Below are 27,933 nucleotides of genomic sequence, written 5' to 3'. Positions count from 1 at the left end.
AGAGCGAAGAGTAGGCGTCGGGCTTGTCCCTTCTGTTCCTGAGCGGAGGGCTACAGACTATTAATATGAGATCTGCAGTCCTTTTTGAGGTGCCTCATGGGAGTGAAGAACTTGAGTTATCTGTTTTTCGTGTTGTCATTTAGCCAAGATTGGGAAGCACCACCCTGACCTCGTGGTTGAGACGAGCACCCTGTCCAGCGTCCCCCCACCCGACATCACCTACACCCTCTCCCTGCCACGCTCCGTTGCCGACAAAGGGTCCCTCTCTGCACTACAGCTGGAAGCAATCATTTACGCCTGCCAGGTACGTGGCTCCGGTGTACCCAGCTCGCGCGTCGTACACTAGAAAGAAACTACCTTTTGCATGGACAGATGTTCAAGCGCGTTCTAAAATAACCTCTAATATAGGTGATGAAGCTTCAGAAGCTTTGTCATATGGCAGTTTAAATGCATTTTGAAAGGATTTTTTGAAGCCGGGGACTTCTGTGGGGTCTGTTTCCTGAAGAGGCAAGAACCTTTGACTTTTGTTGCGGAAGGGTGTGCTTTACCTTGTGGGGACCTGGGGACCTTTTCCACGAACTGCCACTTCTGAGCTTGGCCGCGACACTTGACCATTTCTGCTGTGATTTATGTGGGCAGGATAGATGCCCAGCAAATGGCCACTTGCATTGATGGGCTACGTGAAAGGGTTAAGTGGTGCTCTTATAAGCTCACATCAAAGCCGTTGGTAAAGGCAAATCTAGTTTAATTTCCGGTTCTCTTCTTGATTTTGCAGCAACATGAAGTTCTGTTACCCAACGGGCAGCGAGCTGGGTTCCTCATTGGGGACGGTGCTGGCGTTGGAAAAGGCAGGACAGTTGCGGGCATCATCTTTGAAAATTATCTTAAAGGGAGGAAAAAAGCTCTGTGGTAAGTTGTTGTGTTTTTTTTTCTCTTTTCCCGTAAGACCTTGGAGTTAGTTTGGATCTGGGAGTAAGGAATTCCTTAGTGCTGATGTTGGCTTTATAGTTGACTCATGCTGTGGCCTTGGGTAAGTCGTTTCCACCTCTTTGTGCCTGTGAAATGGGAATATTTCCCCTGCAGCGGTGATGGAGAATGAGTCACTATGAAATAGCAGATTAGGTACTGCTTGGAGTGCAGTGTCAGGCCTATCCCCGCTCCCTTTGAAGTCGGCCGAGGGGGTATTCGTGGACTTCCTGGGTGCGGGCACAAGCCCCTGGAGTGCAGGGTGTTACTGCAGAACACACACAGCTTGTCGTAAGCGGCAGACTGGAGCCTGCTGTGGGATCGTGCGCCGAGGTGTGTGGGCAGTTGGAAATGTGACGGTTTTGCACACCTACTGTTGCTTTAGTCAGAGCTATTAATCACTGTGCATGCCCTGACTGTCTCCTTAGGAGATAACCAGACCCACGTCTTGCTTTGCAGGTTCAGCGTCTCCAATGATCTCAAGTATGATGCCGAGAGAGACCTGAAGGACATTGAAGCCTCCCACATTCCTGTGCATGCTTTGAATAAGGTAAGGAGAGAAGTTGGGATGGTGTTCTGGAAAATCAGCCTACAGTAGCAGTTAGATGGATCCGCCTGGGCGCGTAAAGCAGCAGTGGGTCCTGCCGCCGCGTGGCTGGTGGCACAGGCAGTAGCAGGCAGCGGGCAGCTTGCTGTTCCCTCTCTCGGCGTGCTTTTCCCACTCTGGCCTCGTGCTATTTTTATACGCTCTGCAGAGCCGCTCTGTGAGCACAGGGCTGTTTCCCGCAGGGAGCGAGAAGTGTCTCCAGGCAAGTGCAGAGTTCAGCAGGGCTTGAACCTTTCTCGCTGGTCCCGAAGAGTCCTGCAGAGGGAACAGCTCCTGCTCGGTGGGGCCGTGCTCTGCTCTCCTGGGCAGTGCCGATTTCATGGAATCGCTTTTCAGAGCTTGCAAGTGAGGGAGAGCATCGAAACGCACAGATTGGTGCCTGGCAGGGGGCTGCAGACGCAGGGTGCCATGGCTGAGCACGTGGGCGTTTTCCCCCGCTGAGCAAATCAGAGAATATTCAGACTTTCTTCCAGTTATTCAGTGACGAGGATGAAGTATTTCTCAAAAGAAACGACCAGCAGTTGTGTAGTGACTGTTCTCAGAGTCATTCGTAGCCTGCGCTTTAGTCTCATCCACTACACCAGCCTTGTCCAGGCTTGTGTTTGCCACACCACTGGCCAGTTCGCTGAAGCACTCTCCTCTGGTTTTTAGTGGTGTTGAACAACCAGCTCTTACGAAGTCAATGGAAACCACATGGGCTTGACACCTCTGAATGCATCTATTAAGAGAATGAAAGGGATGTTTGTTTTCAGACCAAAAAGGCTTTAAATGGAACTTTCTTCAGATTGGCACCATGGGTTTTTCCCCCTGCCTTTTATTTCATGACAGGTGGGACCTGTCACAGTAAGGCAGGCAACAGTCTCACCTGCTCAAAGAGAAAATTATTTTCTCGAAGTAATTAAAACAGATGGGAGGGTTCAAAACAACTAAACATTCTAAACTGTTGCTTAAAAAAATGAAGCGACTTCAGCTGGCCAGCAAATTGAAGTCCTAGCGTGGCCTCCGTATTTCACTGCATGCATCCAGATGTGCTGACACATTGGCGAGTGGAGCTCGTCCAGACGTTTAAAGTCCCTGTCATCACCGTATCTCAGTGCCAAATAGAAGTGCTAAAGATGTCAGCTACCAACAGTCTTTTGTCTGTTCTGCTCTCAGATTGGGTTTTGTTCTTGGAGGCAGGAGCGTGTGTCCTGCACGGTCGCAGCACAATCGGCGGTATTGATTGTGGGCAACGAATGGGCGCGACGTACTGGGGACAAGCACCGTGAGCGCGTGTGCTCTTGTTCTTCCTCTCTGCAGATTAAATATGGCGACACAGCTACCTCAGAAGGAGTCCTCTTTGCCACTTATTCTGCGCTGATCGGTGAAAGCCAGGCAGGCGGGCAGCACAGGACACGCTTAAAACAAATTTTGGACTGGTGCAGGGAAAATTTTGATGGAGTTGTATCCTTTTAAAAAAAAAAAAAAGGAGCAAGCGAGAAGAACTGCATGCTTGTGATTGAATTCACTGAGGAACAAAGGGCTAAGGGCCCTCTGAAGTCACTGGGAGCAGCTGTGCCGAGCAGCCGGGTGCCTGCGGTAGATATTTAAATGCTGTAAGCACACGCATTCCCCCACGCGCTCTCCTCCTCCACAGGCTGCAGTGTTCGTGGGAGGAGGGGAAGAACGCAGCTGGGATCAACCTTTTCAGCATTCTTCTCCCTCAGCAATACAAGACATGACACACCTTGGAAGTGAAGGGAGAGGGAGGAGGGAATGACTTGGGGCTCTGAGGAGCAGAGGCAAAACCAACCGATCGTTTGCAATGTGGGGAAGAAGTCGGTCCTGTTGATGTTGGGACTGGTTGTTCAGTTGGTTGGAGGAGGCTGGGTTGCATTTTCTGTCTGCTCCCGTCCTCGTGATGAAAATAGATCCTTTCTCCTTAACTGACATTCCCCTCCAGATTGTGTTTGATGAATGCCACAAAGCCAAAAATGCCAGCTCTACTAAAATGGGCAAAGCAGTGCTGGACCTTCAGAACAAACTGCCTCAAGCAAGGGTTGTTTATGCCAGTGCCACAGGTAAGCTTCTCTCGGCATTGTGTGGGCACCACGCGGTGCCCGTCACCTCTGTGGTGGGAAGGGTGCCCTTGGGATGCGAGCACGTCCTCTGAGAGCGCGCGTTCCTGCAAGAAGAGGTGAACAGTTGTGCAGTGCTAGAGCCGAGGGTGCTAAGATCTGCCCCAAGCCCCAGCACGGCCATTACTCACCGCTTTTTGGCAAGTCAGACTAATTCCTCTCCAGTTTAACTTGTTCCTGGCCAGCTGTTCAGCTGTACGGTGACGCTTTCCAACTTAGTGTACGGAGGGCAATGCTTGGAAAGGCCCTTGGGCCTCCAAAGGCACAAGAGCAAATTACCATCCTCTTAGGAGTTCACTTTACTTGAATCAAAACTATTCACAACTGCTGTAGTGCCGCTAACAGTGAATTCTGTTCAAACAGGTGCCTCTGAGCCAAAAAACATGATTTACATGAGCCGCCTGGGCATCTGGGGGCCGGGCACCCCTTTCAGAGCGTTTGATGAGTTCCTGCATGCAATTGAAAAGAGGTGAGTCATGTCCGGTGTCCCTTTTCACGCAGCTTAGGTTTTGTGGCAGCCTTTGTTTGGGAAATGGGTGCGATGACTGGGGACAGTGGGCACCTAGAGCCAGGAGAGGTGGTGGTTCTGCAGAGGCGCTACCCGGTGCTGCCCCGAAGCAGAGGAAGGGGTTTCACAGCTGTCTTCCTCTCCCAGGGGAGTTGGTGCAATGGAGATCGTGGCAATGGACATGAAGGTCAGTGGAATGTACATTGCCAGGCAGCTCAGTTTCACTGGAGTGACCTTCAGAATCGAGGAGATCCCGCTGGATCAGCAGTACAAGATTGTCTACGACAAGGCAGCGAAGCTGGTGAGCTGGTCCCGCTGCGGGGGGGGGGACACATGTTTTAACTGCACTTTGGGCACAGCCACTTAGTGTGTGGGAGGGTTTGAGGACCCTAAACGTGGCCATGACCGCAGACCTGGTTTATGAAGACCTGGGCTACAAAGCTGGTGAGGGGCCTGGAGGACAAACCTTATGAAGAACGACTGAGGGAGCTGGGGTTGTTCAGCCTGGAGAAGAAGAGGCCGAGGGGAGACCTTATCACCCTCTACAACTACCTGAAAGGAGGTTGTAGAGAGATGGGGGCTGACCTCTTCTCCCTGGTGACAAGTGATAGGACGAGAGGAAACGGGTTCAAGTTACGTCAGGGGAGGTTTAGATTAGATATTAGGAGACATTTTTTCACTGAAAGGGTTATTAAACATTGGAATAGGCTGCCCAGGGAGGTGGTGGATTCACCACCTCTGGAGGTGTTTAAAAAAAGGGTAGATGGGGCACTGAGGGACATGGTCTAGAAGTGGCTCTTGTCAGGGTAGGCTAAAGGTTGGACTCGATGATCTTAAAGGTCCCTTCCAACCTCAACAATTCTATGATTCTATGAGAAGGAAAAGGGGTACATGTGCTCAGCTTAAATAAAGAATTATCTTATATTTTTTGGCTTCTATTCAAAAGTTCCATATTTGCAAACCAGAGCTTGCAGCACCATGCCAATGTGGAAAGGAGAGAATAACCAGGCTGTTCATTCGGCCTAACGCAGCGACATAAATACTGATGTTAAATCAGATTATCAAACCCCAGACTGTTCTAATAACCTCCTGCACAGCAGTAATGAAAAAGAAAACTAAGATATTAACTCAGCCTTTCTCGGTATTGTCTGCAGTGGGCAGAGGCCTTGATGGTGTTCCAGCAGGCAGCCGACTGCATCGGCTTGGAGTCTCGGAAGTCCTTGTGGGGTCAGTTCTGGTCAGCTCACCAACGCTTCTTCAAGTATCTCTGCATTGCTGCTAAAGTCCGGCGACTCGTTGAGCTTGCCAAGGAGGAGCTGGCGAAGGACAAGGTGTGGTATCGGAGCCTCGCTGCACTGGCAGCAGCCATCGCTCTTGCATTGCAAGTGAATTCTTTTTTGTAGTCTGCAACCAAAGGGGGAGTTAATTATTGTTCAGCTTGACTTGAAAGCCATTCCAAACCTCTTTAAGGCTGAATTTCTCTGCAGATTAACCAGAACGAAGTGCAGCGTCCGGGTTTCTGAGAATATTAACAGTAAATGGTACTGGGGAGTTATCGTGGTCTCATCTTCTGAGGCATTACCCAGTGTTTGTCTGTGGTAGATGTGGGCAGGCTGATCTGAAAGGGTATTTTGGGTCATGTTGAAGCTAGAATTGGCACTTCAGGGCATGCTCAGTGGCAGAGATCGTAGAGGTTTTCTTGTGTGTGTATGGTTGGACTTGATGATCTCAAAGGTCCTTTCCAACCGTGAAGATTCTATGATTCTAGAAGAGGTACCAGATCCGTCACGCCAAGCACAGCCCTGTCCTTTCATCCATCTGGATGCGATTCGGAAATTTTAGGCAGAAACTACCTAGGAAAGGCAGTCAGCTTCTGTAATTGGAGTTGTCCTCTCTGGTGTGAGCAGAGGTGCGGTTTTGGATGCTGAAAGATTTGAGATGGTTCTTGATCAGGAGCTCTGCTACAGGCCCAAGGCGTGTTTGGGACAGGGGCCGAGGGGGACGTACGTGGGACGGTGAAATCCGGTCTCCTGTGGCTGTGTGCCCTGATGCCGGCTGCGGTGCACCCTCCCTGACGCCTTCTGTGTTTCCCCGCAGTGTATCGTCATCGGCCTGCAGTCCACCGGGGAGGCTCGCACCAGAGAAGTCCTGGACGAGAACGATGGGCATCTAAATTGTTTTGTCTCTGCTGCAGAGTGAGTTAAACATCCCTGTTTTCCTTCTGGGGGGATGCAGGGGAGGCTGGAGGCTGGAAAGCCCTGCCCTGGGGCCACTTACTTGACATGCAGTTTCATAAGCTTTGCCCTACAGAGGCTGTAAATGGAGAGGACACTTAGCTGGGTCCTTGAGGCACTATTTCTTCAGCCTGACTTTGGGAGCTAGATGCCGGGTTTTGAAGTTCCCTGCGGTTCAAACTTGCTTGAACAGCCTGATCCAACTCTCTACGCGTGGAAGAGAATAGTCGGGTGTAGGAGAGCCAGAAAGGCGAGCTCCGGTGTGGTTTGTGTAGGTCTGACTCTGGAAAACAGGGCTGTTGACGCTGAAGAAGCGAGGAAGGGAATCTCAGAGGCCGGGATGAGAATGTGAGGCGGCATCGCCGGAGGAGTGAGGGGAAGGAGTGGTCCGAGGAGTTCAGGTTCATCAGTGCTGGCTTTCAGCACGCGTTGTTTGATTCAGGGCGCGTTGTTTGATTGCCAGGCTCCTGCAGTGCCCTGGTTGTGTTGCCTTCATTCCTGGCTAAAGGGGGAGGCGGTTGTGCCTGCAGTGACGCCGGCAGCAGGACCCGTGCTGCCCTTTCAGCAGAGCATGAGGCTTACGCTCCCCCTCATTTCTGCAGCTTTCAAAATACCAGCCCGTCCCATGAACGTGGCTGTTCCTGCACGACGGGTGACAAAAACCTGGGACATCGGGTTGAGTTGAGAAATGAGAACATTTCCTCAGTTCTGCGGGTGGCAGGGCTGTTTCTGTTTTCTTTCGAAGTGACTTTTAATGCAGGTGAAAGCAATGAGATGCCAGAGACAGTCTGTGTCCGGTTTAGGCCAGACTTTCCTCCCTTATTGGTGGGTTTGCGTTGGTCGGTGTCGCTCTGCTGTCTCCAGTCCGTTCCTGAAAAACAAATCCCAGTTTGGTGGCAGTGCACAAGGCAAGTCTAACCACTGCTTGGGTTGATTTGGTCCCTTGGATTGGTTTTCATGTCTCAGAATTCAGAGGAACTCAGGCTGGAGGACTGTGTGGTCCCTTTGAGCCTTGCTCAGCTGTCAGAGGAGGAGGGGTCTGTTAGTGATCACGCACTTGACTCTGACCCCAGGTCTAGAGGCGAGAGCTCTTTGCTCGGCAGCATTGGCCAGATAACGAGTGTCTTCTGGCATCTGCTGAGCCTCCAAATGCAGCGTCCTGGTTTTACAGCACTTCAGGGGATTTCTTGAGGGGAGTGTGCTGGGAAGAAGCAGTTGTTTAAAAGATGCCGAGAAACGGGGTTAAAAATAAACAGATTGCTCAGTGAGTGAATACCAGCCCAACCCTTTGCTCGCAGGGAAGACGGGGAGTGCGAACGTTGGGGAAAATGAGCAAGGTTTCATGGCAGGGAGGTTCCAGACCTGAGAGTGAGTCTTTGCATGTTGAGCCCAGGGTCACCCCAGCGCACGGGACAAAAGGGTTCTTTTTGGTGCCGGGTAATTGCAGCCCCTGAACGGCCAGCGCAGGGCTCTGCCCCTTCGGGGAGCGGAGCTGCCTCTGTCTCCTGCAGCCCCTCACGCCAAGGGTCTTAGAGCTCCCTCCCCGGTTCCCAAGGCTCCCTTCTTTTCACACGGGCGAGTTGTCACGTCCACACCTCTCAGCTCTCGCTTCCAACGTCGTTTTATTTCAACCAGAGCTCATTCAGCACTGCCTTCTCATTGCACTGGGGGTTCATCCCCACCCAACACGATCAGCATTTAAGCATTTTCTCTTTTATTTGCAGAACAGCCCACAGAAACATTTGTTTTCCACCTCTTATGATTTATTTTTTTTTTTCCATTCACCTGAAACCAATATCCGTGTTTTGTCACTTTTCTCCGTTTCGTGGGCAAGCGGGCCCACGTCCAGTTCATCGGAGAAACTTGGTGGAGCACATTTGTTGGACAGCCTGAGGGTGGTCTCTGCTGTCAGAGCACGGAGAGGGGCTGGGACACTGGGACTTCCTGGATTTTTCAGTAGGGATGTAACAGCTTCCCAGTATAGTGTTTCCCGTTTAAAACTCCCTCTTAGTTGCTATAGAAAGGTCTTGCAACCTTGGCATGCCACGTGGTAGCGCAGAGCCCGGGGTCTGCTCTGCTTTTGTTGCAGTGTCTCCCCGGAACGGCCCCACTGCCCCCGCCAGCAGGGCGGCCATGGCACAGAGGGTTTTTCCCGGCATTACAGTGCTTTCCCTTCCCTCAGCACGTCCTTTCTCGGCTGAGGATCTGCTGGCACAGCCCACACTCCCCTGGCAGAAGCCTTTGGTGAAACACGCTCAGTCTGAGCTGCTGCTGCTCTGCAGAGCCACGCCGTACCGGTGGCTGGCTGATCACGCGCTGGGAGTCGTGGTGCAGGATTTACCCCTCTTTCATGAAATGTGGTACTATCTCAAATACACATTGCTACATGATAACCGGCAGATGTTCCTGGTAGCTAGAATAAATTTTGCATCTTACTTTCAGAGGCGTCTTTCTATCACTAATTCAGAAGCACTTTCCTTCAACCAAAAGAAAGAGAGAAAAAGGAACTGGCATTAAAAGAAAACGTAAGAGCACACTCCACTGCCCAGCATCTGACCTCCTGCCTTGCTGCTTCACCCCAGCCACTCAGCTTTTTCTTTTCCTTTTTCCCTTTTCCCTACTTCACGCTTTTTGCTGCTCTGCCCTGGTTTCAGTTTGCCCTCCCGCGCATCTCCCATGGCTCTCTCTCATCCGGAGGACGGCAGCTCTAGGTCATTCACCCTTTCCTCCCTCTGACCCTGTCACAGCGTAGGTCCTCGCCTCCACCACTTGCCCAGTAGCTGTGCCCCCCTCCCTTGGCCGCTTGCCCAGCCTGCGGGCAGGCTGCCCAGAGCCCTCCCTGCACCTCTGAAGCCTCTGGCAGCCGGGGTGGGGGGTTCTCCACTACCCCTTACTTAGAGCGTGGCAGGTGTCCTGGGGAGGGGCGGGGGGGGGGGGGAAATCACTTCCCTGCCAAATTCTTGGCTGCGGCTGCAGGTAAGAAGAGTTTTGGGATTTCTCCTCCAGTGGGATGTGGGAAAGAGGGAGGAGGGGGGCAGCAGCACTGGCGGATTGTGGAGGTTATCCTGACGGGCTGCTGCTGCAGAGCAGCCTGTGCAGGCTGGTTTGTGAGCCCTGTCATGTAGCAGGGGCATGTCTTACTGTGCTTGGAACCAAACAACATCCTGAAACGCTGGCACCTTCCCGTGTCCTGCACCTTCCTCTAGAGGCAGGCAAACCTGCGGACTCCTTCCCCTGAGGAGTTAGCACTGCTTAGAGCCGGCTGTGCGTTCATCCTGATGTGTGCAACTGGCTTCAGCCCTGATAAAAGAGTGCCTTGTTCTTCCTTTCTCTCTCTTCCTTTCTCTTTTTTCCTCTCCCTCCCTCCCTAACTGCCCCCCACCCTACCCAAGCGGCTCTGTCTTTCCAAGATCAGCCTTTCATTTGGGGCAATCTCAGCTATTTTGTGATTCCTCCTTCTCCTTCTCTTTCTGAACTGGCGCTTGCTGTTCTACATTGATGCTCGCGGCTGGGGACGCTCCCTTGACGCCGTTCGCTCTCCCTAGCAGGGAAGCAGAGGGGCCGCTGCGCCAAGGCTCTGAAGGGCGTGTGTGACCTCACGGGCGTCATCAAGATCAGCGATGACAGCAGCACCGACTCCGACATGGGGCTCGACAGTGACTTCAACTCCTCCCCGGAGTCTGTGTTTGAGACGGACGATGTCATCTTCGTTGAGCACACCTACAACGGCTTCGCAGCTGACGACAGAAGTAAGGGAGCAGCAGCATGGAGTTGGCTCCTTCCTCTCTGGGGGGACCTGGGAACTGGAGTCACCTCCTTCTAGTGCCTGTCACCCAGCTGGGGACAGCCACCCACCCCGGTGCCCTGCAAGCACAGGCAGAGGCAGATCAGCCGGGACCCTTCTGGGGGGTCTGGCTGGGGGGATTGCGGAGTCAGTGAGCTGATGAGAGGGGACTCTCTTGGTGTTTTCTTGGAAAAGTGAAGCTCTTTCTCTGCTCGGGACAGCCCTGTGATCTTGGCTAGTCTTCATCCTGTGATGATCAAACTTGGGCTTGTGAGGTTGATTCACGTTAACCTGAGTGATCAGTGAGCAGGAAGAATTTGCCCCGTGTGCTCCTTCCCCACCAAAACAGGGGGAAGCACAGAGGGAAGTCACTCGGCAGCGTTCATTGCAAGACAAGGTGTCTTTGCTCATCCGATAGTGTCCCCAGAAGCCCTTTGGGATAACGTTTCCCCTCCTCTCTGATTCGCAGTTACCAGCTAACTCTAAACTTTTGCGTTTTATGTTGCAGGTAATTTTCACGTGCTGCCTTCTCGGAAAGATATGCATGGCCTGCGAGAACTAGAACATGTGGAAAAGATGAAGCAGGATCTCCTAACAAAAGTAAAAGCACTGGGCAAAGAGCTACCTCTCAATACCTTGGATGAACTGATCAATCACTTCGGGGGCCCGGAGAATGTGGCTGAGGTACTCCTCACAATCAAGAGTATATTTCAGTGGCACTGGGGGACAGGAAAAGGGGCCGGCAAACGGGGCTTCTGCTGGGAAAGAGGGTTTCCTCTCCTTCCTTGCAATCTGAAAAAGCTGTTGAGAGTTGACTTGCGGCGCCGTACAGGTCTCTCCCCTCTGCTATAACAGCCTTTTCTCTCTCCTGTCGGTGTGTGCAGATGACGGGGCGGAAGGGCCGGGTAGTTTGCAGACCGGACGGCTCCGTCATGTTCGAGTCTCGTGCAGAACAAGGCCTTTCTATAGACCACGTCAACCTGAAGGAGAAGGAGCGTTTTATGAAAGGGGAAAAGGTGAGTCGGGTTTGAGCCAAGGAAACCCCCAAACACCTGCAGGGGAGTGAGCACTGAGAGGGGAAGGAAAGTGAGGGTGCCTTTGCATGCTTGTGCCTTGCCAGCCTCAGGCCAGCAAGGCTCTGCAGCTTTCTGCTGCTGTTGGACGTGCTGGAAGGTCACAGGGAGTCCTGGGTCCCTTCACGGGCTGGGGAGTTGTGCTTTGGGCTGTTTCTTGAAGCAGTTTTGCAGATGTCCAGGAACCTCACTCCCTTTCTCACTTGTTATCTCTCTCCCTTAGCTTGTAGCAATAATCTCCGAGGCCTCCAGCTCAGGTATCTCTCTCCAAGCAGACAGAAGGGTGAAAAACCAGAAGCGCCGGGTGCACATGACGCTGGAGTTGCCCTGGAGCGCAGACCGGGCCATACAGCAGTTTGGTGAGGGCTGGATGTTCTTGGTCACTGTCCCCTTCCCCTGAGCGTGGTGGCTCAGACCGCGGAGGCTCGGGCAGCCCTGGGAGGGAAGGGCACGCGTGGCCACCCGAGCCAGGCCTGTGGGGCAGCCGGGGAGGTGTATTTAGCTTTCTGAGATACAGCACCTTGCAGAGTACAGTGCTCCCGCGTTTTGCCAGGGTGGAAATGCAGACACAAATCGGTTGTGACTGATTTTTCTCGTGGGGAAGGTTTGTGTTGACTTCAGGAGCGATTTGCAGTGTGGGAAGGGGAAACCCTCCCATACGTGTTAGCAGTGTGTCCTCGGGAAACGTGCCGGCGGTGCCTGGGGATTTCTGTTCCCCCTGGGGAGGCTCTGTAGGATGGGGAGGGGCAGTTCCTCAATACGTGAGCACGAAAGAAATAACTCGCGTCCCAGCTCAGACTGGGGAGTCGCTCCTCAGCCCCAGAGGGTCAGGGCCATAAACTCAACTCTGCCCAGGTCTCGGCAGCACCAGGGTGATGAACGCGACTCTGTCCTTTCCCCCAAAGGGAGATCTCCTTTGAAAACCAGCAGGGCGTAGAAAGTTGTTTGGACTCTCTCACCTCTTGCTCAGCTTCCCTTCCCGTACCAGACAGGCTGTACCAACCTCTCCTTTCGCTTCTCTCCTCGTGTCCCTGTAGGTCGAACACACCGATCGAACCAGGTTTCTGCTCCGGAGTATGTCTTCCTTATCTCTGAGCTGGCCGGGGAGAGGAGGTTTGCATCCATCGTGGCAAAACGTCTGGAGAGCCTCGTAAGTGCCCTGCAGCAAAGAGATTAACGTGTCAGTTCCAATTCTCTCTGAAGAGCTTCCATTCCGGTGTTCCCGCTGGCATGGCCAGTGTAACTGGTACGGGGGATTGCATCACCCCTGACCGAAGGCATTGCAGTTGTGGAACGCAGGCAGCATTTAGCATCCTGGGATTTGGGAAAGGAAGTGAAGAAGAATACGTAACCGAGGCATCAGGAGGAATTTCAGGGAAGCAGAACCCAATTCCAGATGCTGGAATTCCCCCAGTGTTGCAGGAGCGTAAACCCATCTGTTTCCAGAAAGCTGATGAAATAATTAATGGAATAATTAATTTGTCTCTGTTTCATTTTTCTTCATTTCTGATAAATCCCCAAATACTTTGGCAAGGTCTCAATATTCCAGAGGAACACTGCTTCCCCACTGCTCGTTCTTATCCTGGCCTCTTTTGAGACCTGGCTTTCGCCATCCTTCTCTGGTGTTTTGCAACAGCTAAAAGTAAGAACTTTTTGTTTTATCCGCCTTCCTAGGGTGCCTTAACTCACGGAGACCGACGGGCCACTGAATCCCGAGATCTCAGCAAGTACAACTTTGAGAATAAGGTAACCTGCGGCTGTTTTTGGGGTGGCTGAGCCGAGGAGGGGTTGAAGTAGTTAGTGAGAGCCTTCAGTGGGAGCCAGCGCCAGGAAGATCGTTGCTGGCATCTACAGGCAGGATCTGGCCTAGCACCCAGCACCCAGCTCCCCGCACATAGCACCCCGCGTACAGCATACAGAACTGGATTATCATCAGCGGGGTGCAAACGAGCGCCGCGCTGGCGGGGGGGTTGCGCTCCCATGGGACAGCCGGGAAGGGCGTTTGGGCCTCAGGGGAGCTGGTGCCAGCGCTGGGATGCAGATGTGCAGGTTCCTGGGGATGTGCACCCCTGGGGACAGAGGAAGCCCCTGACACGCAGCTTCCCCCTTGGCACAGCCACCAGGTTGGTGACCTTCCCAGAGGTGGTGGCTTTCTCTGCGGTGCCAGCACAAGTGTAGTGACACACTCGGGCCGCTGCTGAGCTGCAGGTGGAAGTTTGTCCCGTGCGTGACTCTTGTCTCCTCTCGCAGTACGGGGCTAAAGCGCTAGACAGAGTTCTCTCCACTATCCTCAACCACACGGAGAACAGAGTTCCTGTGCCCAAGAGCTATGACAGAGGGGAGGCTGCGTTTTTCCATGGTAAGAACATCACCACCTCTGGGGTTTCTGCAGCGTCTTCTTCACCGGGTTGGGCTCAGGTTTGGGATGCCTGAAGAACGGGGCAGAAGGTCAGAGAGAGAGGACGGTGCCGCTGGCTTAGCAGCTCACCAGTGAGCGGGACGATTGGCCGTGATGCATGTCACCTTGCCAGGCGTGGGGGGACAAAGAGTCTGGGAGAGACTTAGCTGCGATATAATGGGCACAGCTGAAGGGGAGGCAGCCCTGCAGGACTGCTGAAGGGAGGCTTAACCCTGTAATGCACAAACTGTCTTCTGCCGTTGCAGAAATGAAGCAAGGTCTCATCTCCGTGGGGATCTGCTGCAATCAGATGAAGTACGGCACTGTCTCGGTGGAGAAGGGTATGTGTCAAGCTTTTTCTGCCCAACACAGGGGAGAAATGAAAGAAGCAGGAGGGTCGTGGCCCAGCCGCTCCCTCTGCACGGGAACACAGCCTCCAGGGGTTTGCTGTGCAGCGGGGGCAGGATGTTTGCTTTGAGGGGAGGGTCCTGTGGGCATTAGCTGGAGCTGCAGGTCACGTTTTCCTGCAGCAGCCTGGCAGCTGACCACAGCCTGGAGGAACAGCCCTTGGGCTGCGCTCTCCTGCATTAGTGCTGTGCTGCCCTCGGGAAGGGAGCTTGGGTGGCTTGTTGGGTGGCTTTCTTTGGGAGCGTGCTGGTGGGCTCCGTAACCAGCTGCGCCACGTTCCCTGACCCGCCACGCTCTTGCAGACTGCTCCATCACCAAATTCCTGAACCGCATCCTGGGTCTGGAGGTGGACAAGCAGAACATGCTCTTCCAGTATTTTTCTGACACCTTTGACTATCTGATTGAAAAGGACAAGAAGGAGGGCAAATACGACATGGGCATCCTAGGTACGGAGAAAGAGGGGTGGCCACACCTCTCCCTACTGTACCCCCGAGGTTCCCTGTTCCTCCCTGTGCTGACTGATGGCAGTTCCACAGCCATCTTGGGCACCGCGGTGTCCCCACACAGCACAGATCTTGAGACTCCCACAAGGAGAGGAGCTGGTACGGAAAAGTGGATCTTACAGCAGTCTTTTTCTCCCACAGATTTAGCCCCAGGAGTGGATGAGATCTACGAGGAGAGCAAGGAGGTTTTCCTGACCCCTGGGCACCCGCAGGATGGGCAGGTCGTGTTTTATAAGGTAGGCAGCCTGCACGGCTATCTCTGCAGTCCAGACTTCTCCAGCGCTTCCCTGTCTGCGGCTGTGAGCTGCTGGGTCCCTCCCCCCCTGCCCCATGGCTTTGTGTCATGTTTGTGTCACAAATCTGCCCTAGTCATGGTGACTGGTGCTGGGAGTTACACAGGGGAGGCGAGGAGAGGCTGCCGTACCCGGGAGGGCAGGCTGGCAGTGCCTGCTCCTAGGCTGCAGCAGCACCAAGTGTGTGTTGAGGGTGGGATTTGCGAGACAGACGCTGATGCGCATGTCCTGCCCCTTGAAGTTACAGAATCCCTCTCTCTGTCCCTGTTTAGATCAGCGTCGACAGAGGCTTAAAGTGGGAGGAAGCCTATGAGAAGTCACTCAAACTGACAGGATCCTTCGATGGGTTCTACCTCTCCTGCAAGGTAGGTCCCTGGGCTCTGCCGGGCTGGCATCCCAGCTCGGAGGGTGATTCCAACGGGAGGTCTGCCCTGGCTGTAAGAGGTCTGTGTCTGACCCCTTGCTGTGGGCTGGGAGATGCCTCCAAGAACTTACATCCTGGAAAGAAGGGGTTAATTTAGAGAAATGTGGGCTCGGAGAGAGAGAGGCTGTGGCTGTAACCATCAGCTCTACCCTGACAGATGCGAGGCCGCAGATACACCTGTCTGCTGGCAGAGCAGAGCCGCGGGAAGAACTTCATCCTCTACAAGCCAAATATTGGGAAGCAAAGCCAGCTGGAGAGCCTGGACAGTCTGCAGAAGAAGTACCGGCGGGTAGGTGGGAACTGCAGCCCTCCGGTGTGGGGAGAGGCAAAAGCCTCTTCTTTTGGGCAGGGGTGGCTTTGGAAGGACATTTACTGTAACCCTTTCACAGCTCCTCGTAGTCCCGCTGCGGGTCGGGCAGAGCTGGTGGGAGCACCCGGGTGTCCTGATTCCCAGCCCTGTATTTCAAGTCTCGGCTGCATCTTGGACAGTGAAAAATCTCTACCGCCCTCTGTTTCTCCTGCAGGTGCTGCCTGAGGAAGCCAAGAAGCACTGGGAGAGCAGTTACAAATTCTCCTTGACGAATTGTAACCATGCCGCCTGGTAAGGGATCTGCAGCCCCAACCTGTCCTGCCCTCCCCAGGGCAGAGCTGGGGTTGGGGGGAGGGTCCCTGCCTGCGGCAGTGGGGAAGGGCCACGCCGGGGAGGCTGCGGGCGGGGGAATCCTGCTCTGCTGTGGGAGCCTCTGCTAATTCGGGTTGTTTTTTCTCCTCTTTGGACTGAAGGAACGGGAGCTGCAAGCTGATCCAGGAGAGGAAGGAGTGCTTCCAGGGCATGCGCCTGCGTCACTACTACATGCTGTGCGGGGCCCTGCTGCGGGTCTGGAGCAAGATCGCCAGCATCATGGCAGACATCACCAACACCAGCTACCTGCAGATTGTCCGCCTCAAGACCAAGGAGAAGAAGAAACAAGTCGGTGGGTAAAGTTCTGGGTAGGGGAAGGGGAGCAGGACGTTTTAGGAGAAGAAAGAAGGGGTCCAGCTGCCCAGTGCAAAGATTCCCTTCCTAAAAAGTCCCTAAAAAGGGACTTGATCCAGCCTGGAAGTACCCACTGCTTAGGTGACCCCATGGGAAGGAGGGGAGCTGCGGCTACCCCGGCATGTGTTTGGGCAGCGGGCAGAGGGTGTGAGCCAGGCTGGAGCTGCCCCTCTGTGCCCCTGAGAAGCAGTGCTGTTGCTGCCTGCTCCGAGCCTGCCGTGGTGCTGATTTTCCTCTGGTTGTGGTCCCGTTTCCTGCTCTGCAGCCCAGCCGAGAGGTGGAGCGGGCTGGGACTGTGCTTGGCAAATGGGCCACAGTGCTGCTGCCCATCCCTCTGTCCCCACCGTGCCCCATCCCTTCCCAAAGTGCTTTGGGGACTGATGCACGTTTCTCCCCCAGGGATAAAGATCCCCGAGAGCTGTGTCCGTAAAGTGCTGGAGGAACTGAAGCAGATGGACGAGAATGTGAAGCGAAAGCACAACCAAGAGCAGAGCCCGCAGTTCTCCCTGCCGCTGCCCATGCTGTCACAGCCCCCGGACCTCACGCAGACGGGGCCCGGGGTCCCCCTGCCCAGGCACTCCCTGTGCCAGGACGAGATCCTGGACTTGACCTGCAGCCCTCCCAGCAACAGCATTCCCGACGTGGTGATGAACCCAGAGCTCGGTATGCTGTGCTTGCCCTCGGAGCCCCTTCTCCAGCCACACCAGCAGCACAGGTTACCCTTTGGCTTCAGCCATCCTTCTGCCTTCGAGAGCCCGGCTCCCGTCCTGGAGGGGAACGTGCCTCTGAGCTCCTCGCTGCATGAACCCCTGCCCCTGCCTCACCCGGCACCCCTGCAGACACTGCAGCAGCAGCAGCAAGAAGATTTTGTCCAACAGGATGGGAATATCAATTTTAGAGAGATCCTGGAGGAGATGTTAAGGACGTTCAATGGGGCCCACCAGGAGAACATGCTCCCCCAGGAGCGCCAGAGCGTGATCCAGTTCAGTGGGCCTTTCCCAGACTTCTGAAAGCCAGCTGGGCGCGCCAGGTGGGGCTCGGCTACCGTGGATCCACATCCTTTGGTGCAGAGGTGAGAGCTGGGGAGCCCCGGCTTTTCTACTGGTCTGGACTGACCCTTTTCTGGTTTTGAGGGAAGAAAAAAAAAACCACAAAACATATAGTTCCTTAAAGCAAAGTTTATTTATATATAATATACAGTCAGGCATGTATAGATTTGTATATAACACGCGCTTGGGGGGAGTTGAGTGCTGCCAAGTTCAGCTGATCTGGACTGATGGTCTCTGCTGTGTTCGAGTCCTGCTCAAAGGTCAGTGCCCGTGGAGGACTGAGGAGAGCCCCCCCCTGCTCCTCTGTGCCCGTTTCCCTGCAGACTACTGAGTTTCCGAGCTGGGTCGTGCCTTCCCCCGGCCCTCCAGCCCAGAGAGCTGGTCCCCCCGAGAGCTGGCTGACCAAACGGTGTCTGCATCGCCTGCTGCCACCTTTCCTCTTGGGCCGCCCCAGCGCTGCCGTGGACCTCGAGACTGCTCTGGAGGGCTGGGTCTGAAGGCGGGGGTGAAGGGAAGGGAATGGTGTCCCCGAGCTCCGGTGTCCCTCTGTGCAGGGCTGAGCAGGCAAAGCTGAGAAAAGCAAAACCGCGCCTGCTCTGCCCTCCCCGGGCAGGGACACCGACACCTCTGGGGCTGCCTGAGCTCCGTGGGAGAAGGCAGGAGCTGGCTGCACCCGCGCCTCGTTTGTCAATATGGTGGCAAAGCTCGCGAGTTTGTCAGAGCTCCGCCACGCCGGGACCACGGGGGGATTCCCCTGAGCAGAAGGGCCCTGTGCCCCAGCAGCCTGTCCTGCACTTTAGCCTCGCCGGGTCGCTGTGGCTGGCCGTGCTTTGTCCCCACTTCTTGCTGTCGCGGGGTGTCCTTTCAGCTGGCCATCTCACCGGTCCTGTCCTGTCGGGCTTGTCCTTGGCTGGGCCACGGACACGGGATCCCTGTGGGTCCCCAGCCCTGCCCTCCGCTCACCTCGGTGAGAGCTGCTCCCGAGCCCCAGAAGGGAAGAGTTCCCAGGCGAGCACCGGGGCTGCGCAGCGTCGCTGCTCATGCTGCAACTTCACCCTCCAGTACCAAAGAGCAGAGTTCTGCTTTGCAAAAAGCACTGCCCCAGACAACCCACTGCCCCTCAGCCGGGAGCGGCTGGGCAAGCTGCCCTGCCACAGAGGTAGCCCCCAGCCACTCCTGCCACCATCCCTGTTCCAGCAGCATCTCACCTCGGCAGGTCCCGGGGAAACTGTCTCTTGTTTTCTCTTTAACCAAAGGAGTCTGGCAGGAAGCTGCCTGCTGGCAGGAACGCTCCAGGCCTGGCAGCTCCTCCGCAAGCCTCCCCTCTGCTCTCTTTCTTTTTCTCTGCCTTGAGTCATCGAGGTGTTTCCTAGAAGTAGCACCAGGATGTTTTCAGGGGAGGGACACGAGACCTTCCCTGGCTGGGACACCGGCCCTTCCTCGGGGAGGACCTGGGGAAGGATGTCCAGCCACGAGAGGCCTCTGCTGGGTCCCCTGTGCCCTGACAGGTCAGCCTTGAGGGGGCTGGTGGAGCCCCCTGCTCCAGGCAGAGAGCTTGACCCCCCACCGTCCCCCCCCCAGGGCCCAGGGACGGGCCGAGTGCCCTGTTTGCTGCTGGGAGGCGCTTTGGGTCAGTGTCCGCGGTGTTCGTGCTCCTGCTGAGACGGGACCTGCCCCCCGTGGTGCACGGGTGGGTTCGGTTTTGAGGTTGCTCTGGTCCCTGCCCTTCGTTTTGGGGGCTTCTCCTTGCCCCCCACCCTCCCCAGCTGGCACCTGCCTCCTGCCAGCCCTGGGTCAGCCCTGCCCTCGGGGCCGCGTTTTACTGCATTCAAGGAAACCTTGAAACCTTACCTCAAAGTGAACACCAAAGACGGGGAGCCCCTGCGGGCCCCCCCCCACCGGGGCCCTGCTGCTGCCCCGAGAGGTTTGTGCTTGTCCCGCAGCTTCGCTCGCCTCTCGCCGCGGGGCCGGCCGGGCATCGCCGCTTTCTGGGGTGCCGCGACAGCCTTTCCCTCGTCCCGGACAGACCAAGGCTCTCCCCGGCCCCACACCCTCCTCTATTTAAAATATCTCCCAGCCCACACCGCTCGTGGGGAGGCCCCGGCTTCACCCCCCGCCCTCCCCCCCCCCCAACCCCGGCCCCATCCTGGTTCGTTCGCTCGGCGCTCGCTGAATTCTCGGCGAGGAGAGGAAAGGACACCGGGGAAAACCCATTATCAGAGAGGCTTAAACTCAGGAACAGCGAGGAGGAATTCTCCCGCTAGGCACCCTCCGCCAGCCACTGCTCCGCCGTCACCCGGAGCCTTTCCTGGTGGCTTCGACGTTAATTTTAAAAAAATATATGCAATTCTCCCTCCCTGATCTCTGGAAAGACAGAGAGCACCTTCAAGAAAGCCCTTCCCTGCCCCGATCCTGTGTTTTTGTCAGGGTTAATAATATGTAACAATATCTTTTAACTAAATTATTATGCAGTTGTCCTACTGATTGTATGTATTTTTAAATGAGTCCCCTTACACCTTTTTGTTAGCACTTTTTAATCCGCTTGTTGTTTGCCTTTGTTTTTCTATGTGTATTTATAATTAATTGAGATGTATATATGTAAAGAGATTTTTTTTTTTTTAGAATATGTGCCTTTGACTAATAATTCCTGAATTTTCTACTTGCCTCAGAAGGATAATTTTGCATTCTGCTCAGTAAAAATGGAAAGGAAGCCACATAGGAGATTTCTGTAAGTCTCAGCTCTCTGTCTGTCTGTCCGTCTGTCCAGAGGTGTCGATCTGTCCCAGGGATCCCATCTGGGACTTGGATCAGGATAGGGATTCCAAGGCCGGTGTCCTACTGGCAGCTGGCGTTTAACTCCAGTGTCAACAACTGGGTGGCGGTTGAGGACCACTGTCCTGAGCCCCCCCTTCTCCCTGGGCCGTGCGGAGGAGGATCGTCCCTGGAGCCAGCCAGGCGCTGGCCTTCCATGGGGCTGTTTTCTCCCGGCTTTGCTGGGGAAAACAGAGATAAAGGAGCTGCTGTTCAGGCGTGTTCCGCCAGCACCAGCTGCTGCGGCACTAGGACATCTCGCCCTGGCACCGCTCTGTCCCCGCGGGAGGTGGGACGGGGGCGAGCCACGGAGGAGCGATTCGTACCTCGCCTTGCGCAGCCGCGGCTGAGCCCTGCGGTGCTGCGCACAGAGCTCACGGCGAGACCAAGCGGGGCTGCGGAGCAGCTCCCCACACCAGCCTGCCTGTCCCGGGAAGGGGGGGGAGCGGTCAGACAGGCTCGGGCAGGATCCTCCCAGTGTCCTGAACGTGTGGGGGGACCCCAGCAAGGACCCTGGGCCTCTTCCGCACTCCCCCCTTGGCCCTGCAGCGAGGACAGGGCTCCCCACGGGGGCTCAGGGTGGTGGGGCGCTATGGATGACCCAGCACCCTGGGGAAAAGAGGCAAAGCAGCGCTCCCACCCAGCTCATTGCCTGTAAAACCCGAGCTCTCCCCACCCGGGGAGACGCTGCCCCTCTGTGGGCTCGGCCAGACCAGGCTGCACCTTTGCAAGCACCAACACGCTGCAGCCGAGGCTCCGGAGGAGGACGGATGCGCCTGTGGTCCTGCATGCTGCTGTCGGACACGCCTCTGCTGACGTGAGGTATTTCACAGTGTCCCAGCATGACTTGGGGGTTGTTTTGCAGTAATGGCTTCTGGCCGTGGCTTGCGCCACTGCTGGAACCGGCCCCTTCACTGCCCGGCTAGCGCCAGGAGAGGGGGAGCGGGGCCAGGGCCGTGCCGCTGAGCACCCACACTCTGCCTTCGGAGAAAAACAACCCAATTGCCTCATCGGCGCAGACGCCTGTTGGGTTTGGGTGAGGAAGGATCCCAGCAGACACACACACACACACACCTTCCCCCTGCTCCAGCTTTTCCCTCAGAAGCACTGCCTGACCTGGGATTTGCGTGCAATCCCCTCAGCAGTAATGAGGATTATCCCCGCTGGGCTCAGGAATTGTGTAAGGTCTTGGCTCCCCTGCAAAGCTCTGGCTTCTCAGCGGGAGCGGCGCAGCAGACCCAGCCCTGTCCTCTCCACCACTCAATTCCACACGCCCAGACACAACCGGTCGTTTCTAATACCTTTATTGCAAGGGGACACCAGATCCTGCTCTACGCCCAAAGAAAAGGGCTGCCCAGCAACAGCCGCCGGCCCTGTGAAGCCTCTTCCAGCGAGTGTACGCCAGATCTTCGGGTCTGCCTCACCAGCAACCTGGCTTGAAGGCAGACCGTCATGGGGGCTGGATGAGAAGACTCCACAGGCAGCGAGAGGCTGGTGCTGGGGCGCAGGGACAGTGCAAGGGGGAGATAAGCAGGTCTACAAGTAGGCAGGCAGGTCCTTCTCGATCACCTGCGAGAAGGAAGGGAACGTTGTGCTACGAGAACATCATTGCCCCAAAAACATGCCCGAAGCCCCCAGAGAGACTGCTCAGAACCACCCACCCGCCCTGCACTGGGCATCCACTCTTCCCCAGTGCTGCAGCCACCCCCCACAGAGCCTTTTCTCCCCCAGCCAAAGCAGAAGAGAGCTGAGACACAGCAGCAGAGCCTGCTCCGAGCAGTGCTCGGCCCCGGCACTGCCGTTTCTCCGCAGAGATGATCTGCGGAAAGCTCTGCTTCCCCTTTCCTGCAGGTCAGGCAGAGTTGTGCCACCCCCCAGGCCCGCAGCAGACTTACGTAGGGATCCTCCATCGGACTGTACCTCTTCACCACTTGGCCCTCCCGGTTAATGAGGAACTGTGGAAGCGAAGCAGCACCCAGGTGAGTCCCAGCTGTAACGCGGGCTCTGCAGCCCCAAGAGTGGCAGAGCAGCCCAGGGAGCTGCTTGTGGTGGGGTTGGTCTGGGGCAGCCCCTGGCAGCCCCACTCCCCCCTCGGCCAGTTACTGCCTCCCTGGGCCAGGGCTGGAGGATCCCAGGCAAGTCCAGGCAGAGGGACCAGGACAGCGCAGGAACCCCTCAGGACACTCCTATCCGACATCTGGGATAACCGCAGAGTTTGCGGGTGAGGATACCTCCTCCCTGCAGTGCCCCAGGGACCCCCCACTGCCCCCCGCAAAGAGCAAGGGATGCGACCCAGGCAAAGCCGGGAGAAGGCAGCTGTGTCCTACCTTAGTGAAGTTCCATTTTATTGCACTAGGAGAGAAAAAACAAGTGTGAGTCTGTGGCAGAAGAAACCCTTCCTCTTGCTGCAGCCACAGGCCCCCTGCTCGGATAGAGCTGCCCAGACCCAACCCCTCCCTGCCTCCCAGGGTGCCTTCCCCGTCCCCCACTCACTTGCCCAGGGTGCCCCTTCCTTTGGGCTGGTCCTTCATCCACTTCCAGAGCGGGTGGGCATCGTCCCCGTTGACATCGATCTTGCTGTACATGTCAAATTTCACACCGTAGTTTTCAGCAAATGCCTTAATCTGGGCGTCGTCCCCGGGCTCCTGAGGAAGGTGACGGAAGGGGCACTCCGTGAGCGTCCTGGGGATGCAGAGGGGGGCCCGGCTGGGCGAGGGGGAGCCCCCACCTTGCTCCCCCACATACCTGTTTTCCAAACTGGTTGCAGGGAAAAGCCAGGATGCGTAAACCCTTCTCAGCATATCGGGCGTACAAGTCAACAAGCTGAGTGTAGTTTACAGCGGTTTTTCCTCATTTTGAAGCCACATTGGTGATGATGCAGATGTAGCCTCTGGAAAGGGGCGGGGGGGGGTGTGTGTGAATCAGCAGCCTTTCCCCAGGCAGGAGGGTGAGGGGCGAGGCAGGAAAGGCCGGTAAACAAGCTCCTCTCCCGGGTTACGCAAGAGATTAAGCCGCAGTGGGACAATCGTCCTGAAGCCCTTTGAGCCGCATTCCTCACCCCCCCCCCCCCCGGAGCCTTCAGCCCCCGCGTCCCAAGGCCGAGTGGGGCCCATCCCTTCTCCTCCTACCGGTACTTCTCCAGGGAAACGTCGTTCCCATCGATATCTCGGGCGTGGAACTCATAGATGGACTTGGCCGAGCGCCAGTCGTCCGCCTGGGCACACTGCGGGGCGGGGCGGGGGGGGGACGACAGGACACACTGTGAGACACCGTCACCCCCTCCCCACTTGTGCCCCCTCCGAGCCGGGGGGAGCCCCGCAACCATCTGCCCCGCACGGGGGGGCTCCGTCCCCCCGTCAGAACCGCCGTCTTCGCGTCCTTCGCTTCCCCGGGGAGGGCTCGTCCGCCCTCCCCCGCCCCGCATCCCCCCGGCCAGGCCTCAGGCCTCGCGCCCCCCGACCAGGCCTCGCCCCCACCTTCCCCCCACTGTGCACCCCACATCCGCGGCCGCAGCCCCGCTCCCCACCGCCCTGCCCTCCTCCCGCGACCTCCGGAGCGGAACCGGCCGGGCCGCACTCACCATCCTCCTCACCGAACACCGCGCCGCCGCCGCTGCCACCGCCCCCCGCAGCAGCGCCCGACCCCATCCCATCGCGCTCCGCCCTCTCGGCCAATCGGCGGTGACGATGCCCGGAGGCACCGCCTCTCTCGACCAGCCTAGCCACTCAGCGCGCTCTAAGTGATGATTGATGGGGAGCTGGCCAATGGCGTGTAGCAGACTACAGCTCCCAGAAGGCCCTGCGCCCGAGGACCCCGCGGTCGCCCCGCGCCGCCTCAGGCGGCGCCGGGGCGGCCGCGGGGTCCTCGTGCCGTGAGGGAAAGATGGACGACGAGGAGGAGACTTACCGGCTGTGGAAGATCCGTAAGACCATCATGCAGGTGCGGGAGGGCGGTGGCGGGGCTCGGAGGGGGTGTGCGGTGCTCAGGGGCTCGGTGGGTACCGTTGCGGCCTAGCCCGGCCCGTCTCCGGTGCCCCGCGTAATGGCAGCGATGGCGGTTGGCCTCAGGCGAGGGGTTTTCTCGGCAGCTCTGTCACGATCGGGGCTACCTGGTGACCCAGGACGAGCTGGATCAGACGCTGGAGGAGTTCAAGGCGCAGTTCGGTGACAAACCCAGCGAGGGGCGGCCCCGCCGCACCGACCTGACGGTGCTGGTGGCTCACAACGACGATCCCACCGACCAGATGTTCGTCTTCTTCCCGGGTGAGCTCAGACTGCTCCGGCCGCGGTTCCTGGAGTCGGGAGAAGGGCAGAAAAACCATAGAACCATCACAGAACCATAGAATCATCACAGAACTACCACAGAGTCATAGAATTCTGGGTTGGAACGGAGCTCAGGGATCATCTGATCCCACCTTTCTCAGCCAAAGCACGGTCTAGACAAGACAGCCCAGCACCTTGCCCAGCCAAATCTTAAAAGTGTCCAATGCTGGGGAATTGCCCACTTCCCTGGGGAGATTATTCCAATGGGTGGTTGTTCTCGTTGTTAAAAACTTTCCTCCTGTGTCCCATTGGAATCTCCCCAGGAGTAACTTGTACCCATCACCCCTTCTTTTCCATGTGACTCCTTGAAAGGGAGTCTCCATCTTCTTTGTAGTCACCCTTTAAATACTGGAATGTCGTGATAAGGTCTCCCCTGAGCCTTCTTTTCTCAGGGCAGTTCCCTTAGCTTTTCCTCATACGGCAGCCTTCCCCACATCATCTCTGTGGCCCTTCTCCGGCCCCTCTCCAGCCCGGTCACAGCTTTTTTCCATAGCGGGGACCAAAACTGCACACAGTATTCCAGGTGTGGCCTGACAAGCGCCGAGTACAGTGGGATAATGATTCTTTATCTCTGCAGGTGATGCCCTTGGTGATGCAGCCCAGCATCCCGTTGTGTTTCTTTGCCGCAGCAGCACACTGCTCACTCACATTGAGCTTATTGTCCCCCAGGTCCCTTTCCACAGCGTTGCTCCTCAGCTGGGTAGATCCCAGCCTGTGCCACACTCCGGGGATTATGTTTTCCCAGGTGCAAAGCCTTACACTTGTCCATGTTGAACTTCATAAGGTTCTTGTTAGCCCACTCTTCCATCCTGTCCGGGTCTTCCTGCTGCCAGAAGGGCTGGTGTTGCTTTCTGGAGGGGTTAACAGAAGGAGGGAGGGCTGGTTGTAACCTGTTTCCTTTGTAACTCCTTTCCCCAGAGGAGCCCAAGGTTGGAATAAAGACGATCAAGATGTACTGCCAGAGGATGCAGGAGGAGAACATCACCAGAGCGCTGATCGTGGTGCAGCAAGGCATGACTCCCTCGGCAAAGCAGGTACAAAGTATGGTGAAAGGAGCCTGCCTGAGAGTCAGAGGGTTATTGTGGGCTGTGGAGGTCTTGCTTGTCTGTTTTTCGGTGCTGCTTTAGATAAATAAAAGCCTATGATATCCTTCCAGATAAAATCTTTTGCTGAAGCCTGTTGTACCTTAATGCAGGCTCTTGTTTAATATACAAGTGCATTTAACCAGAACAACTGGTTCTGGTTCCAAGCACAGCTGAGGGCCCAGGAGTAGTCAAGAGAAAAGGGGATATTTGCCCGTGGTCAAGAGATCTGTTTGCTCCTTGCCTGCGTTCCTGTGTCTGTGTGAGCACGAGTGTGGCCATCCCGCCTTGCGGTGGCTGCTGTTCATTGAGGAGCAGAGCTGAGCACGGGCAGGGCTGTCCCGGGCCAGTGCTGCCGTCTGACAGACCTTTCCCTTTCCAGTCCCTGGTAGATATGGCTCCCAAATACATCCTGGAGCAGTTCCTGCAGCAGGAGCTGCTGATCAACATCACAGAGCACGAGGTGAGCGGTGTCGGGCAGCGGAGCGAGGGCGGGATGATCAGTCTTTGGTGCTGAGTTGCGGCTCGGGCTGCTCCCAGAGACCTTCTCTCAGCTGGAATGCCGGGCTGAGTGGCGAAGCCATAGTTTCCTTCCTTACGAACAAGTTGCTTCTCCCACCGCTGTGAGGAGCTAATTCCTTTCTCTGGCTTTCTGATCTTACCGTCACTCTCCCCTGTTGTTTACAGTTGGTCCCGGAGCACGTTGTCATGACAAAGGAAGAAGTAACCGAGCTACTGGCCAGATAGTATCCTTTGTTTGTTCCTTCCCTTCCTGCCTGGGCGTGAGGCATACTTGCTTTGGGCTGAAAATGAATATATCCGCGTGCGATGGCTTATTACTTTGTTCCATGAGCTGCGCTAACGAAGGGGCGCCTGGGCCAGTCGCGCGTTCTGCTGGAGGAGCTTCTCCTTGACCCCCTGCGCAGTAAACTCCGAGAGAACCAACTCCCGAGGATACAGGCCGGGGATCCTGTGGCCCGGTACTTCGGAATAAAGCGTGGTCAGGTGAGAGAGGAATAGACTCGGGCACCAACTGTGGGCAGGGCAAGGAGGGGAGATCCTCTGCGGTATTTCAGAACTCCTGGAGGCGGGAGAGGTGTCTCTTTCAAACATAGAAGCTGCTGGGGGTGAGGTACGGGGGTGTGTAAGGTGAGCAGGCTTCTAGCAAGGACATGGCAGTCTCGGCCGCCTGCTGAGCTGGCTGGTGACAGGCAGCCGATGTGACACAGCCCCACGCTCTGTGATCTCCCCTCTCCTTGTGCTGGGGGGGTGGCACTTCCATTCTGTGCCTCCACCTGAAGCTCAGTCCCGGCGTCTCTGTGGCGGCCGAGGGGCCGCAGCTTTGCAGCCACGCTGTCGGGGGCTGTGTGCGCCTGTGTCGGGCAGGGAGGCCCTGCAGGGGAACCGCCGCCGGCTTCTCTCCCTCACGAGTTCCTTTCTGTTGGCCTTGCAGGTGGTGAAGATCATAAGACCGAGTGAGACTGCGGGCCGCTACATCACCTACAGACTGGTGCAGTGATCCGGAGCTGCCGGGTAAGGCGGAGCGCGAAAACCTCTGGCGAGCGGAAGGCTTTGGGCAACGCTGGGGTTGTCCAGGATCGAGTTGAAGCAAGCTGCCTCCAGGAAAAGATTATCTCAAAACTTTAAATTGTTTGTGGAGGGGGCTGTTAGCGAGAGGATGGACCAGAGCAAGGCTTCCCTGGCCTCATGCCTCGGTACCCACCTGTGGGTGTTCGGGGTGTTCAGTGGGGCTTGGCCTTGGGAGCGTCTGCTGAGGGAGGTGTGAGGTGATTCCCATCCCGAGCTCTCTTTCCTCCGGGTGCGGGAGGGTTGTGTGACATCTCCCCACCGGCCCATCCACCGGCAATTCACAGACGCTCTGAGGTGTCTGCCTTTTCATAGATGGCCGAGGAAATTCCCTGCCATGATGTTACTTGGCCTAATTCTTTCTTTTCCAGCATAGACTTTGTCGTAACTCCTCAGTCTTCGTTAAGGACTCAAGCCATGGAAGTAACCTGAAGCAGCAGACGCGCGCAGGGAGGAGGCGAGTGGAAAAAGGCCTTTGCTTTCCTGTTTTATTTTATAGGATCTTATTTTTAATAAAGGTTTGTATTCTCTCTGTTCCTCACTGGTACTGTGTTTCTCACCCTCTCCCTGTACCAAAGCCTTCTGGGCTTTGTGAGTTCCCCTGTTTTTCATTCCGTTTGGGGTGCGCTGCCGCTGCTGAGGCTGCGATGGACTGAGCCGAGAGCTCGCCCTGCAGAACTCTGAGCTGGCGCGTGCAGTTTTGGCGCTGCAGTTCGGACAGACCTCGTCGC

At 56.2% G+C, this 27,933-nt stretch overlaps 3 protein-coding genes across 9 annotated transcripts in view; 2 read left to right on the top strand and 1 right to left on the bottom strand.

The window, feature by feature from the left end:
* The window catches only part of SBNO2 (strawberry notch homolog 2), a 65,334-nt gene extending 45,196 nt beyond the window's left edge, over positions 1–20,138 (top strand). For 4 of the 6 annotated variants that reach the window (XM_074565488.1, XM_074565489.1, XM_074565492.1 and 1 more), the window contains 25 exons: positions 144–304; positions 776–909; positions 1,426–1,516; positions 2,873–3,016; positions 3,516–3,633; positions 4,054–4,159; positions 4,346–4,499; positions 5,353–5,529; positions 6,296–6,393; positions 8,875–8,957; positions 9,978–10,181; positions 10,725–10,900; positions 11,101–11,232; positions 11,513–11,648; positions 12,327–12,439; positions 12,964–13,035; positions 13,540–13,648; positions 13,954–14,028; positions 14,398–14,541; positions 14,740–14,834; positions 15,164–15,256; positions 15,473–15,604; positions 15,840–15,916; positions 16,099–16,289; positions 16,751–20,138. In XM_074565488.1, coding sequence (XP_074421589.1) covers positions 144–304; positions 776–909; positions 1,426–1,516; positions 2,873–3,016; positions 3,516–3,633; positions 4,054–4,159; positions 4,346–4,499; positions 5,353–5,529; positions 6,296–6,393; positions 8,875–8,957; positions 9,978–10,181; positions 10,725–10,900; positions 11,101–11,232; positions 11,513–11,648; positions 12,327–12,439; positions 12,964–13,035; positions 13,540–13,648; positions 13,954–14,028; positions 14,398–14,541; positions 14,740–14,834; positions 15,164–15,256; positions 15,473–15,604; positions 15,840–15,916; positions 16,099–16,289; positions 16,751–17,361 — 3,626 coding nt within the window. In that variant the 3' untranslated portion in view covers positions 17,362–20,138. The remainder of the gene's footprint in view (positions 1–143; positions 305–775; positions 910–1,425; positions 1,517–2,872; positions 3,017–3,515; positions 3,634–4,053; positions 4,160–4,345; positions 4,500–5,352; positions 5,530–6,295; positions 6,394–8,874; positions 8,958–9,977; positions 10,182–10,724; positions 10,901–11,100; positions 11,233–11,512; positions 11,649–12,326; positions 12,440–12,963; positions 13,036–13,539; positions 13,649–13,953; positions 14,029–14,397; positions 14,542–14,739; positions 14,835–15,163; positions 15,257–15,472; positions 15,605–15,839; positions 15,917–16,098; positions 16,290–16,750) is intronic. The other 2 variants (XM_074565490.1, XM_074565494.1) reach the window with 1 other exon arrangement.
* A 1,361-nt stretch (positions 20,139–21,499) lies between these two features.
* GPX4 (glutathione peroxidase 4) lies at positions 21,500–23,903 on the bottom strand. Its single transcript, XM_074565513.1, has 7 exons — positions 23,792–23,903; positions 23,340–23,434; positions 22,957–23,101; positions 22,705–22,856; positions 22,539–22,563; positions 22,107–22,166; positions 21,500–21,780 (listed from the first exon to the last, which is right to left on the bottom strand). Exons 1-7 carry the CDS (start codon positions 23,861–23,863, stop codon positions 21,748–21,750), a joined length of 582 nt encoding a protein of 193 aa, XP_074421614.1. The 5' UTR covers positions 23,864–23,903; the 3' UTR covers positions 21,500–21,747.
* A 136-nt stretch (positions 23,904–24,039) lies between these two features.
* Positions 24,040–27,739, top strand: POLR2E (RNA polymerase II, I and III subunit E). 2 transcript variants are annotated; one of them, XM_074565512.1, is made up of 8 exons: positions 24,040–24,150; positions 24,299–24,473; positions 25,452–25,567; positions 25,998–26,078; positions 26,303–26,361; positions 26,542–26,620; positions 27,069–27,148; positions 27,579–27,739. In XM_074565512.1, the coding sequence occupies exons 1-7, from the start codon at positions 24,094–24,096 to the stop codon at positions 27,132–27,134; spliced, it is 633 nt and encodes a 210-aa protein (XP_074421613.1). In that variant the 5' UTR covers positions 24,040–24,093; the 3' UTR covers positions 27,135–27,148; positions 27,579–27,739. The 2 variants fall into 2 exon arrangements, with proteins under 2 accessions (XP_074421613.1, XP_074421612.1); XM_074565511.1 differs by having other exon boundaries at positions 27,574–27,739.
* Positions 27,740–27,933: the final 194 nt, after the last annotated feature.

The sequence above is a fragment of the Larus michahellis genome, chromosome 23 (assembly GCF_964199755.1).
Source record: "Larus michahellis chromosome 23, bLarMic1.1, whole genome shotgun sequence".
Classification (NCBI taxonomy): Eukaryota; Metazoa; Chordata; class Aves; order Charadriiformes; family Laridae; genus Larus; species Larus michahellis.
The sequence above is the reverse complement of the archived record's forward strand: the minus strand, read 5'-3'. Positions and strand labels throughout refer to the sequence as shown.